Source organism: Cibotium barometz, chromosome 30 (genome assembly GCF_041138505.1).
Source record: "Cibotium barometz isolate CiBa-2024 chromosome 30, ASM4113850v1, whole genome shotgun sequence".
Classification (NCBI taxonomy): Eukaryota; Viridiplantae; Streptophyta; class Polypodiopsida; order Cyatheales; family Cibotiaceae; genus Cibotium; species Cibotium barometz.
Genome location: NC_141075.1, coordinates 4,900,037 through 4,914,358, shown reverse-complemented (window position 1 = coordinate 4,914,358; position 14,322 = coordinate 4,900,037). Strand labels below are relative to the sequence as shown.

General features: G+C 42.6%; 1 protein-coding gene across 1 annotated transcript in view; it reads left to right on the top strand.

Moving 5' to 3' along the window:
* Positions 1 to 13,994: 13,994 nt before the first annotated feature.
* Positions 13,995 to 14,322, top strand: part of LOC147621084 (uncharacterized) — a 1,320-nt gene continuing 992 nt past the window's right edge. Inside the window, exon 1 of the mRNA XM_086824477.1 lies at positions 13,995 to 14,322. This exon is cut by the window's right edge and continues 992 nt beyond it. Within this exon, the coding sequence (XP_086680603.1) occupies positions 14,172 to 14,322 (151 nt within the window). The 5' untranslated portion in view covers positions 13,995 to 14,171.

Sequence of the window (14,322 nt, the reverse complement as noted above, 5' to 3'; positions counted from 1 at the left end):
GTAGCCCATCCAATGCGGCCAGAGCAATATGATAATGATATTGATTATGATAGAGCCAAACCCTATGTGGCTGGTATTAAGGCCTTTATAGAAATAACCCAAAAAAAACCTAGAGTTCCTCAATATAAAAAACAACTAAGTGTGTGTGTGTGTGTACGTATGTAGGTACGTACGTACGTACGTACGTACGTACGTATATATATATATATATATATATATATATATGTACGTGTATGTATGTATGTGTGTGTATGTATATATATATACATACATACATGTGTGTATGTATGTATGTATGTATTTATACATACATCACACACATACATACATACATATATATGTATGTTTGTATGTATGTACATATGTACATGTACATGTACATGTATATGTATGTGTATGTATGTGTGTGTGTATGTATGTATATGTATATGTATATGTATATGTGTGTGTGTATGTATGTATGTATATATATGTATATATACACATACACACACACACACAGTGTGTGTGTAAGTTCCCTCCCAAGTCATGTATGTGTCTCTTTTAATATAGAGTTCAAGAAGGAAAGAGAGTGCACTTAGAGAAGAGTGTAAGGACCTTACACACACACACACACACACACCTATAATTATGGTAAAATTCAGCAAGATATAGCCATTCACACCATAAAGATTGTATTCCATGATAATAATGTCTCAAACACTCCTCAAGCCACTTGTTTGGTACACTCTGTTTGACCATCCATAAAGATTGTATTCCATGATAATAATGCCTCAAATACCCCTCAAGCCACTTGTTTGGTACACTCTATTTGACTATCCATTTGAGTATAATAGGTTGTAGATGTAATTTTTGTATCCATATTCTCATAAAAATATCTCCAAAAATTTCCCATGAATTTAGTGTCTCTATCACACACTATGTTAAGTAGCAAGCTATGTATCTTCTCAAGGGGTGCACTACTAAGAGACCCTATATAGTATCATGTGTGTTCAAGGGGTATTTAAAAAACTCCTTACCTGTGAATTTTTCATGAATAAAATGACCCCTTTTTCTTTATGAACTTACATGTTTTTTTCAAAATCAATAAAAAAACCCCTTTTGTAAACATATTTTTGGGAATTTACCTTAAAATTTTAAATAAAGTAACCATGAAACAAATGCTCCTCCTTGTTCTTGCTATATATACTAGCACAAGCTTGAATAGAAAATGTGTTAATACTCTCATCAATGTTTGGAAGGTGGCCATTGCATTTGTTAGTAGGCCAAAGGGTATGACCATAAAATGAAACAATCCCCTTTTGGTCTTAAATGCAATCTTCTATTCATCATCCTCCTTCATACTTATTTGATGGTATCTTGATCTCAAATCAATTTTAGTGAAGAATTTTGCTTCCTCTAAGAGATCATCAATGAGTGGGATAGGGTCCCTATTCTTGATAGTGACCTTATTCAAGTCACAATAGTCAATACACATGCAAAAAGATCCATCCTTCTTCTTCACTAATAGAATGGGAGAAGCAAATGGAGATTGTGAGGGTTGAATAAGACCCATGGAAAGTAGATCTTGCACTTCCTTGGCCACTTCTTCTCTTTCCACCTTAGACAATTGATAAGAAGGCTTGTTGATGGCCTTTGCATTTGGTTTAAGTATAATGGCATGATCAATCTCCCTCTTGGGCAGCATCAAAATCTTTGGCACTTGAAAAATTACTTCAAACTCTTTAAGAAGGGATGCCATGACTTTATCTATATGTTGTCCATCACTTTCCATCCTTTCTTGGGCCAAATGCAACACATAGATGGTGCCAAGATTCTTGAGTTCGCTTTTTAGTTGCTTTGGGGTTATCAAAGAGAGCTCCTTTGAGTGATTTCTAGCAATTACTACTTGCTATCCATGATGTTCATCATCAAAGCTCATGATCCCTTGTGAAGATTTATATAGAAGTCACCAAGTGATGACAACTAGTCACACCCTATTAGCACATCAATAGGACCCATGTCCAATACCACTAGATCACCTTCTCAAGTGTATGAAGAGGATAAAACCATGTCCAATACCACTAGATCTAGTGGTATAGGACCCATGTCCAATACCACTAGATCACCTTCTCAAGTGTATGAAGAGGATAAAACCACCTTGGTAGTAGAAGGGCATGCCATCCTAGTTTCCTCCTTTTTGCCATTGGCCACTTGTACTTTGAAGGTAACTCCATCAGAGTAAGCTTTAGATAGTTAAGATATTTGTGATTAATGAAGCTATGAGTGCTTCCTGAATTAACTAGAATGTGAGAAACTCTCCCATTGATGGATCCCACAAATATTAGGATACTTGGGCCCTTGAAACTCACCCTTCTAAGCTCTTGAGATATAGAGTAAACATATCTAAAAATTCAAAAATTTTAGACTTTTGGGATGTCATGTTGATTATCACTGGGATCAAATGGGAATTCATCATCCATTTTGTAAGGTCCCTCTCCCAAGCCATGTATGTGTCTCTTTTAATATAGATTTCAAGAAGGAAAGAGAGTGCACTTAGAGAAGAGTGAGACAATAAGGCTAGAAACATTAGGAAAGTGATAGAATAAAAATATTAGCTCCAAAAAAAATCCTAAAAGAAATAAGAAGACAAGAATAGTTCTATTAAGAGATAAGTATCTCCAAAAATAGAAATTCGAATTTAGGTGATAGGAGGTCGTATTTATAGTACTTTTACATATTTAGAGTCCATGCACACTAAAAAGTATGGAAAAACAACACGTTTCTAAAGATGGCGCGTTTGCGGCTATATACATACGTTTACCCCCGCGTTGGCTTGTAGACTAGATATGTTCTGGTTCTTTTGAGTGTTTACATGACCATATTCTAAGTTTTTAGCAGAGAGTTATGGCCGAAACAATTCGTTGGTTCTATTAAGGTCTCTACACAGGGAAACTGTAAGAATGTAGCTAGTAGCCACAAGGTGATTCTAAAACTTGAGATGCATATATCCCTTAATTATTATCTAATCTCTTAGAAAAGAAAGCTAGCTTGCTACTATGACCTTTATGAGGAAGAGACTACTACTCCATAGCTTTTCTTTTAAAGAAAGAATAGTATGTTGTAGCCCTGTAAGTGAAGGCTACTTTGCCACCATAGACCTTCGAAAGAGAGAAAAGTCAGAGTACGAGTAAGATGAGATAAAGCTTGGGGATGATCGGATGATTTCAATCATAAGCGAAGGTATTAGAAGACTCTCTATTCTCATATATCAAGTTCTGAATCTCTTATTAACGAGAAAAGACAACGATAAACGATAAATTTCTATAAGGTATATATATATATAGATTATTTTTCAATTATATATCATTCTTAGAGGTTGAGGTATGGCCCCGGCTTCTCTATTACTTGTTAATAGTGATCTATTTGATTGATTTACTAGTTAAAGCTTTTATTCTTTAAACAATAGCATATGCCTTAATAAAGAATGCCTTATTGGCAATCTCAAGTTGAAATGTTAAAATCTTTGTGAAAGGGTTGTTTTCTTAAGAAGGTAACGTGGATTCTAGTCCTATGGTTTAGTTGAATAAATGGATTGTTATCTTGGTTAAATTAAGGTACAGGTATAACTTCTCCCTACCTTGACGTTGCCTTGTTCTTGTGCTTGTGTAGCCGGACGACGGAGACGTTAGTAAGGCCTAGAGTCGGCCCATGGTATCCCTCATACCATTGGGAGAATTAGGCTCGCCGATTGAGATGAGTGATTGTGATGTTGTCTAGTTCTGAGGGCCCAGGCTAGTGCGGTGAATAAGCCCACCCTAGCATGCATAGACATTCCTCTGAGGGGTGGGAGGATCGAGCGACGCAGCTTGAGGGGACGATAGGCCAGCTTGAGTCCTCGTCGTAGGTTGACGTGACGAGGTGTATGGTCCCGTAGGGTTTTGCCCAGCATGTAGAGTCTGGAAGGCCAAATTCTAGATCATCGGTAGTATAAAGGCAAAGAATAAGAGAGCCAATTTGGCTTGTATGGAATTGATTCTTGTATAAACTTTTTTTTTCTATAAATCTTGTCTTTGGCATTATTGTACTATGGAAAAAAACTGTTTTAACGAACCTTGTGAAAGGGCCCTAATTAAGGAACTTGTTTATTTATGTCAAACAGTGTGGTAGGATTAATTAGAAAACAAATTAACGCGTGAGTAGGGTAGAAAGTGGGAGGATGGAATGCCCTGACGGCACCATCCCCTATACGGATGGATGGACCCGATTAGTCGGGTAACTTTTCAACAGATTAAATGAAATCCCTATGCTAGATAAATAGGTTCTTGAGCAACTCTATTCTAGAAGACTAGGCTAGCGGCTGTGCCTTGCATGGATGAGAAAAAAAGCGTTATCTCTAGGAATCGAGATTAGTAGTTGTCTAAATTATGATCAATTACCCTATGGGTGATTTGATTTTTAAAAGACCATGCTCCCCCTGTGGGATAGAACTAGGTCTTACCTACAAATCGTATCCTTGAATCTTTGCATGGTCAAGGTGTCGGCGAGTATGAAATTTTCTCCAAGTTAAGACTCAGTAGACTATCTTAAGTGTTTCCCCTATTTTAGAAGGGGAGGACCTTACACATTTTTATAAATGAATGGTCCTCTTTTGACTCTTCATCTTTTGACTCTTTTGAATGGTCCTCTTTTGACTCTTCATCTTTCACATCTTCATGACAATCCTCAAACTCCTCATTCTCATGAAAATCCTTGGCTTCCTCCCCTTTATCCATGAGAATCATAGTGGCCAGAAATTTCTTTGTTTTACATATATGCCCGGGCTACCACCTATATTTGCACTTAAAACATAATCCATTGCTTGTCAACTCTTCAATCTTTGGATAATCCATCCTTTGAGTTTTGTTGAAGGTTTGCAGAGGATTTTTATTCAAATCATTCCCCTTCTTTACATCAAATTGAACTCCACTCTTGGGATGTCCACCCTCATAGATTGTAGGAAATCTAGGAATGGAAGATGATGGTGTAGGGAGAGAGTTTCTATTCATGTTGGAAGAAGCAATAGGTGACTTGGGTGAATCCTTCATGAATGAAATGGTTTGAGATTTTCTATATTTAGGCTCATAGAGCTCCACCAATCTCATAGCATCCTTGAGAGTATTTGACTTAATGAAGGAATCCAGCCCATGTATGAACTTATTCATCTTCATTACCTTATTTAGGCCTTCCAAATACATGGAAAGCTTCATGAAACTCTTAACATATTCTCTCACCACCACCATGTCCGTTTGAGAAAGTTCATACTATTTCACATGGTACCTATCAAAATGGTACCTATCAAGTACCAAGGGTGAAGTGAAAGACAAATTCAATTTTCTTAAGGTCTTCCCATGAGTGCACTAGATTTCCTTGTTTGATCAAGTGCATCCACCATTGGTGAGCAAAGTCTCTATATGTAATGAGGAAAATTGTACCTTCTCTTGCTCACTCTTGGGGTAAAGCTAAAAATATATCCCATGATGGGTACAAGGCCTGTAATTTTACATTTACATGTAAGAGTTCATGAATTGGGAAAAGTTCTTGTACTCCTTGATGAAATAAGGTAGCTCCACCCATGTATCATTTACCTCCCTTTGCCTTTGTGAGAAAGTCATGTGTTCCCAATCATGCATGGCTTCTTCTTCATCCCAATACATCTTCCCATCTACCACTATGGGTTGATTTGCCTTTCGATTAATGGGTATTCTCTTGGACTCCCCAAAGCATGAATTCACTTGCTTACATGAGGCTTGTTGTGGCTTGTCATTCAAGTGACATAGATTGGACTGAAATCTAGATGGTCTTAGATCCTTCATAAGTGACCTCTTAGCATCCATCATGAATCCAAATCATGAGGTCTTTAGAGGAGATCATGAGAAGATTCATGCATAACTTGTTTGCCATCATGAAAACCATCAATTCTTCCTTCAATGGAATCTCCATGGTGTTGACTCATGGGTTGAGCTAATTTATCTTCCATCACTCCCATCCTCGTAGTCATTGAGTAAAATCTTGAATTCAAAGTATGGGTGATGGTATCCAATCTCTCTATGAGAACAAGTCTTTCCACAAGAAATTGTAAAAGAGTGTAAAATCCCATATTTTCTCATGTGTGAGAACCTTCCCCTTAATATATATATGTATACATATATAGGAGAAACCAACCATCAGCCCACAACGACCCCCTGCTCGCCGTTTTCTTCCTTGCTACCTTGTTTGCAGAGATTTGCCTTATCTACTCTTCCACCGGCCACAGCCCTTGCACGCTTGTTTGTAGATTTGCCTTATCTACTCCACGTAGTTGGTTGCCTTGTCTTTTTCCTCCACTAGCCTGCCCACGATGACCCACTGTAGAAAAGGAGAAGACAGGTAGACGATAACACACAGAGTGCGCAGAGGTACACAATCAGTTGTGCCTTTTCATTTCTTAATGTTTGATTTATACAACTGCAATTCGTGACCTTTCGGTTCACGCTGCGTCCTTTGATTTTATATAAATATATTTATTATTGATCAATAACTTATAGTGGTATTATTCACTTCTTCATGCCCCTTTAATAGCACTATAGTTTTTCTGTAATTGGTAGCCGAACAAGAGAGAGGCTACTGCAGCAGGTTTCATGCTTCTCAGTACTAACAGGCTTTGTCAGAAAATCTGCCCACATCTGCTCAGTTGATATGTGTTCAAGAGTTAACTTTCTTTCTTCAATCATCTCCCTTATGAAGTGGTATTTTAGATCCACGTGCTTTGTCTTCTCTGAATGGTTAGGATTTTTGGCTAAATAAATACATGACATATTGTCACAAAAAATCTTCAAATCTGGCTTTGGGGTTAGCTGAAGTTCTTCAATTAGCATCTGCAACCATAAGCCTTCTTTTGCAGCCAGAGCTACGGCCACATATTCTGCTTCAGCTGTTGATAGTGTTACAGCAGTTTGTTTCTTTGAAAGCCAAGTAATAGCTCCTCCTGCGAGTACAGAGGAGCAACCAGCAGTAGATTTCCGAGTATCTGAATCTCCCCCCCAATCGGAGTCAGAGTATCCAAGCAATTGGAGAGGCTGACTCGTAGATTCAGAGCGAGAATACTTAATTCCATAATTGGATGTAAATTTCAAGTAACGACAGACACGTTGCAAGGCTTTCCAAGGCCCCGAGTGTAGGTCCCTGCCCCACGCAAGATGTGCTACTTCCGCTGCTACTAGCACCCAGAATCCGTTGCGCGGTAGGGTGCATGAATCTTGACAAGAAGTTAACACTGTAACAGACATCCAATCGTGTTCCAGTGACAGCATAGCGACATTTGCCAATAAGGTGGGAGTATGGATATTGTTTCATATACTCTTTATCTCTATCTGTTGAAGGACAGTCAGAAAGAGATAGCTTGCAAGTGACTGGTAATGGAGTAGATGCAGGCTTAATGGTGTGCATGCCATATTGCTTTAGTATTTCATCAATAAACTTGCTTTGATGTACTAATAAATATCCTTGAGCCCGATCACGTAGGATTTCAAGACCCAAGAAGTATGTTAAGGGACCCAAATCAGTAATGGAAAAAGCACTGGCTAGCTCAGCTTTAGCATGATTGATGATGGACTTGTTGGAGCCAAGTAGAGCAATGTCATCCACATACAAGGCAACAACTAAATATGATGTAGATGTGTGTCTTATGTAAATATTAGGTTCTGATTGGAGACGAGTGTACCCGTGTTGCAGCATGAAGGCGTTGAACTTCTGGAACCAAAGCCGTGGAGATTGCTTCAAGCCATACAAGGAGCGAAGGAGTCTGCACACATATTCAGGAAACTCTTGAGAAACAAAATAAGGTGGTTGTACCATATATATCTCCTCAGGAAGGTCGCCGTGTAGAAACGCTGTCTGGACATCAAGATGGTCGAGTTCCAAGTCAAGAGCAGCCGCCAAAGCGAGGAGAACTCGAAGAGAAGCCATCCGTAGAACCGGAGAGTAAGTCTCATGATAATCAACGCCAGGGATCTGGTTGAAGCCACGAGCAACAAGACGAGCCTTGTACCGAGCAATGGTGCCATCAGGACGAAATTTCTTACGTAATACCCATTTGCAAGTGATAGGAGTGCGACCGGATGGAAGAGGTTCAAGTTTCCATGTGTGATTCGCACGAAGAGATGATATTTCTGACTCCATTGCAGCATGCCATTGAGGAGCTTCTGGTCCTTTTAATGCTTCATCTACAGAATCCAACGTAGAAGCCTCATCTGGTGCTGGTGTGGAAGAGGTAATTGCAGAACAGCAAAACTCAGATTCAAGTTCGTGAATTGCCAAAAGACTGTCGATTCTGGAAGAAGTAGCATAAAGATCAGCAATAGAGCGAGTATGCAAGGCCTTCGACGAGCTGGTAGGCATATGCGAGGGCTGAGAGCCATCAGAGGCCGTTGAAGAGGGTGAGTGTTCAGTAGGAGAGGATGTTGCTGAGGTAGGTATGGAGGTCGAAGGTAGCGACTGATGAGCAATTGGATGAGGATGCTCATAATCCAAGCGAGTAAAGGAGCCGCGGGATCTTGTAGATTTGCTGTAAGGAGACACATGTCGAGTGGAGATATGCCTCTTGGTTGGCCCATGGTTTTTTGGGTTTACCATAGGAGTAGTAGGAACAGCAACAGTCGGTGGTGGAGCTGGTGGTACTGGAGCAGGTGCAGCAACAGGCTGAGGTACCAAATGAGGATCGAAGGGACCGTGCCATGTAACAGCATCATCAGCACGAGATGAACTGGATGAGCTGAGTTGTGAGTTACTTGAGCTGGGTGTGGTTATAATCTGTTCCGGAGAAGGCAAAGCTAGATGAGGAGTATTTGGTGAGACGTTAGTTGATGCAGAGACTGAAATGAGCGAAGTTTCATAAAAAATGACACTCCGACTAAAGAAGAACCGCCGAGTAGTGGGGTCATAGAGGCGGAAACCTTTTACTCCATGTGGATCACCGTATCCAACAAAAATAGCTTTGGTTGCATGATCAGACAACTTATCACGGTGATCTGATGGGATGAAAGCATATGCGGGACAGCCAAAGATTCGAAGATTGGAGTAATCAGGCGGTTTACGAAACCACAAACTATATGGAATACCATCAATACTTCTGTGATAAACACGATTTTGAATATAGCAGGCTGTACACACAGCTTCTTCCCAATATGAGCTGGATAATTCAGCAACCTTCAACATACTTCTAGCAGCATCCAGGAGCGTTCGATTTTTGCGCTCGGCTAGGCCATTTTGTAGTGGATTGTCGGGTACAGTAAAGCGTTGATGGATGCCATGATCTTTACAATAAGCTTTGAAAACGCCAGATGTATACTCGCTGCCATTATCGGTCTGAAGAGCGGTGATGCGAAGCTGGAGCTGATTCTCCACTAGCTTATGATAAGCTTGAAAGGAAGAGAGGACACTTGAACTGTTTTTATCTGGAAGGAACGAGACCACTGTAAACCGAGTATAGTCGTCAATGAAAGTGAGGAAGTACCGTTTCCGGGTAAGAGAAAGCTTGGGCAGCGGGCCACACAGATCAGAATGAATCAGCTGGAGTGGTCGTGATGTACGATGACTTCGGGAAGGGTACTTCTGATTTGCTAATTTTCCGAAGATACACCCTTCACATAAAGAAATATGACTTGACAAGGCTAGAGTGTAGTTTGACACAGAATGATGTTTTGCCATTAGTTTCATTGTAGAGATGTTGAGATGAGCAAGACGATAGTGCCACAAAAGAGTTTTGTAGGAGTTGTCTGCCTTGTGAATGGAAGAATACACTTCAGCAGCAACCATGGTCTGGCCTAGCATATAGAGGCGACCAATCTTTGGACAGACCACTGAGTATGTGAAGCCGGTAGGGAGTTCATGTCGCACAATACAGTAGTGGTGGCAAAACTCTACGGTAGTGTCGGCTGAAGTTATTTTGCTGACTGAGATGAGGTTTTTTGCGATGCCTGGAACATAGTAGACATGATTGATAGCGACAACCTTCCCATCTGAAAGTTGAATCTTGGCGGTGCCTACACCAAGTGCATGCTTGATCCCATTGTTGCCAAATCGAACATCAACAGGTTGACTGAGAGGACGGTAATGAGATAACCACGAGGTCAAATGACAAGTGGCCAATCCATGTGGAAGACGGCTGACTGGTTGGGTTATGCTCAGCCATGAAGGCGAGAAAAGAATCTTCAAGAGAGGACTCAGATGAACTTGCTGAGTCATAGGATTCATGCTCATCATCAGAAGGATTGCTGGAGTTTGAAGCAACGTTTGCTTGTCTTCCTCTATAAGGCTTTTTTCCTTTCCCTCTAGTGTGCCAGCAATCACGTGTGTGGTGACCTGAGCTGGCACAGTTTGTGCAAAAGGGTCGGCTTGTGAGACGGAAGTTTGGATTGGAACGAGATTTTGAAGCATAGTTAGGTGCTCGTCTCATAGAAGATTTATTGTTGTAAGATTTGTACCGATTTTTGGGATTGGCGTAAAGCGCAAGTGATTGAGATGAGGATGATGATACACCACTCCCAGATGAGAGCTTGCGGCGCATTGCTTGCTCCTGAATTATAGCAGGTATGAGGAGGGGAACACTTAAATTAGCGTTGCTGGCTTTGGTGCTAATGAACGCTTGCCAAGATGAGGGAAGTGATCCCAAGAGAAGTATCGCCTGTACTCGTGCAGGCAGATCAAGCCCCGAGAGAGTCACATCATCCATGGCGAGACGCCAGGTTTGCAGGAACTTTTCAACATCCTGTTCGTCGCTCATAGTCTGGTTCACTAAGGTTTTTAAGTTGCCAACCTGGGTGGACACATCAGTATGCTGATATGTGTCTCTTAATTGAACCCAGATGGCGTGGGCTGTGGTAAGCGTTCTCACAGCTTGCTTCTGAGAGTCATCCATATGCAAAAGCAACTCTAAGCGGGCAGAGGAATCTTTTTCCTTCCAATCCCGTACAGCATTAGCATTTGCTGCAATAGTTGCATCTGGACAGGCAGATGTACCATCAACAATGTCAAGCAAGTCCAATTTCTGAAGGACAATTTCCATCGTCATCTTCCATGGCTGGAAATTCTTGTCTGTTAGCTTATCAATCTTATAGGTGCGCCCTGCTGCTTGTGCCATCGAGACCAACTGTCCGGATCAGTGGCTCGTGGTTTGGCAGAGAGCGCTAGTGCTTCAGATGGCGCTGGGTTAGATCCCTATTGCCAGGTCGATACCATGTAGAAAAGGAGAAGACAGGTAGACGATAACACACAGAGTGCGCAGAGGTACACAATCAGTTGTGCCTTTTCATTTCTTAATGTTTGATTTATACAACTGCAGTTCGTGACCTTTCGGTTCACGCTGCGTCCTTTGATTTTATATAAATATATTTATTATTGATCAATAACTTAGTGGTATTATTCACTTCTTCACCCACCTCTTTTGCATCGGTGTTGACTCCATCTTTCTTTCATGCTCTATGTGCACAGCTCTAGGCTCCCCTTGTGCTCCTTTAACACCTACCCTCCTCTCGACAACGACAGACCCCCCACTCTCCTCTCGTCTTAGCATGACAGACCTCCCCTCTCAGTTTACCCCCTCGCTAGCCACCCCCTCACCACTCTCTCTCTCTCACTCACCCTCCCATCTTGCCAGCTTTCTCCCGGCTTCCTCTCTTGCTCTCTATGTCTCCCCGCTCTTTGTCACTCCCCACAGAGCAGTCGCCTCTTCCTCTCTCTTCCTCACCCTTTTGTCAACCCCTCGCTAGCAGAAGCAACCTCTCCCTCTCTCTCTCCCTCGCCCTTCCGTCAACCCCTCGCAGCAATAGCCTGTCACTCCCTCTCCCACTTACGCTCTCCCCCCCCCCCCCCCCCCCCCCCCCTCCTCCTCCTCACACGCGCTCTCCCTCTATATGGCGTAGAGCCACCAGACCAACGGTGGGTCTCGTACAATTGTTGCCAACACCAACACGTGTGTGAAACTATGTGAGGAGACTAAGGAGTAGCTAGTGTCGCCAGCCTAGCAGATCCAAATGCACCAGCATGTGCACTGCCAGGATGGCTGTTGCAGCGGCGGTTGACATCTTCCGTGGTGGACAAGGAGGATGCACCGCTTGCAACAATACCGACAATGCTCTCAATACCATCCTCACCAATTGTCTGGCCACCAACGTCAATGGTGCCAGAACCCTCACTCCCTCTCCCCCACTGCCTTCTCTCATTCCCTTGCCAACCAAGCCTCTCTCCTCTCGTCTCAAGCGTGATAGACCCCCCCCTGTCAGTTCGCCCCCTTACTAGCCCCCTCACCAATCTCTCTCTCTCTCACTCACCCTCCCGTCCTTGCCAGCCTTCTCTTGGCTTCCTCTCTCGCTCTCTATGTCTCCCGACTCTCTGTCACTCCCTCACAGTAGCAGCCCCTTCCTCCCTCTCCCTCACCCTTTCGTCAACCTCTCCCCCTCTCTCCCTTACCCTTCCGTCAACCCCTCGCAGCAATAGACTCTCACTCCCTCTCCCACTTACGTCAACGGTGGGCCTCGTACGATTGCCAACACCGACAGACTAGCGGATCTAAATGCACCAACATGTGCACTGCCGGGGACGGCCGGGGACGGCTATTGCGGTAATTGACATCTTTGGTGGACAAGGAGGATGCACCACTTGCAACAATACCGGCAATGCACTCAATACCATCCTCACCAAGTGTCTGGCCACCAATGTCAATGGTGCCAGAACCCTCACTCCCTCTCCCCTATCGCCTTCTATCATTTCCTCGCCAGCCAAGCCTCTCATCACCCTCACTCGCGCAGCCTACTCGCATCCAATCAACCATCCCCCTTTGTTGGATTCAACTGAGGTTAACAAAAGTGTTACTTCCCTTGCAAAGTTGATGATTTTTCACCAAGACTATTTTATGACTTAATGAGCCAAGGGATTGAAGATGGATGAAACACAGGATGCGGAGGGTTTGAAATTATAGTTGTTCTTATGATGAATTTCTTTCTGTGTGTAGGTCGACTTGATTAGAACAGGATGTATTCATTTAGGGGTAAAGGAATCTATGCACAAGGATAAGTAAATGTATCATGTTGCAACTTACATCAGTGCCTCATGAACAGTTCTAGTCAGTAGGAAACGGGTGGTTGGGTGGACCTTATGAGTCGGGTATTTCCTTACAAGAGGCTAGAAATCAAAAAGAGATCCTTGACATATTCGGTAGGACCCCCAACCTTGTGGAGATTTCTTATAAATCAGATTGTCCAAGAGGGGCACCGATGAGATAGTTCTCACAATAGGTTGGGATTGATCTTACCGAGTGAGGTACCTCCTTATCCCTAGTGATGGGATGGGCGGTATCTTACAGGTGTTATCAGAGCCAGGTTTGTTGTAGTAAGGACTCTTCAACTTATAGTTTTGAACTAATGAGTACGACCTTATACTAGTATCAGTGACCGCATTGGTATAGTCTAAAGCGACCTTCGACCATTTGGTAGTTAGACTAATTGTTGAACAAAAAGCTTGGGAAAAATACTTCTTAGACCATTACCAGTGATGACTAGAATTAAATTTTTACTATCCCGGTCTACTCATTAATGCAAGTAGGATTAGAAACCTAGATGCTGAAATATTCATGCTTTGAGTTTTAAAAAAAATTAAAATTTTGAAATACTTTATATTTTTGAAGTCGTCATGGTAATTAAAAAGCCAACCCAAGATTGCTTTTCACGTGATGTTGTTAGGGATCTACAACAGTAACCTTGGCATGGATTGGTTAGAAGCAAATAATGACACCCTTAATTGTGAGACTAGAAAAGTCTAATCTCACTTTAATATTTGTGCACAAGTGATTATCTATTACATGGACGAAAATGGGTTGGGGCTGTCTTGCTTTTGCGGTTATGGGGAGATGCCATGGGATGCCGAGGACTGGCAACGTTTTATTGGGTCACTCGCTCGCGCGCGTTCTCTCTCTCTCTCTCTCTCTCTGTCTCTCTCTCACACACACAGGGAATAGATTCTCGTAAGACCAGCGCAGCGGAGGAGGAGGGCGCTGGTGGTGGTCACATCCTCCGGCAGCAGGTTAATGATCAGCAGGTCGATTCAAAATTCCAGGGATCTCGGGAGTCTGCCTGGCTCATTTCTCGTGGCCACCTCCGCCATCAGGTGAAAGGGGGGTGATGGAGAACCCCGAGGGCGTGGGTCTGGTCATGGCCATGGCAGTCTCTGGCGGCTTCGTCCTTCTCTCCAAGCTACTCGCCACCACTTTCCACCACCTCAACCGCGCTCGCGCGCGCCGCGCCGGCCCCACTTCCCCATATGCAATTGGTC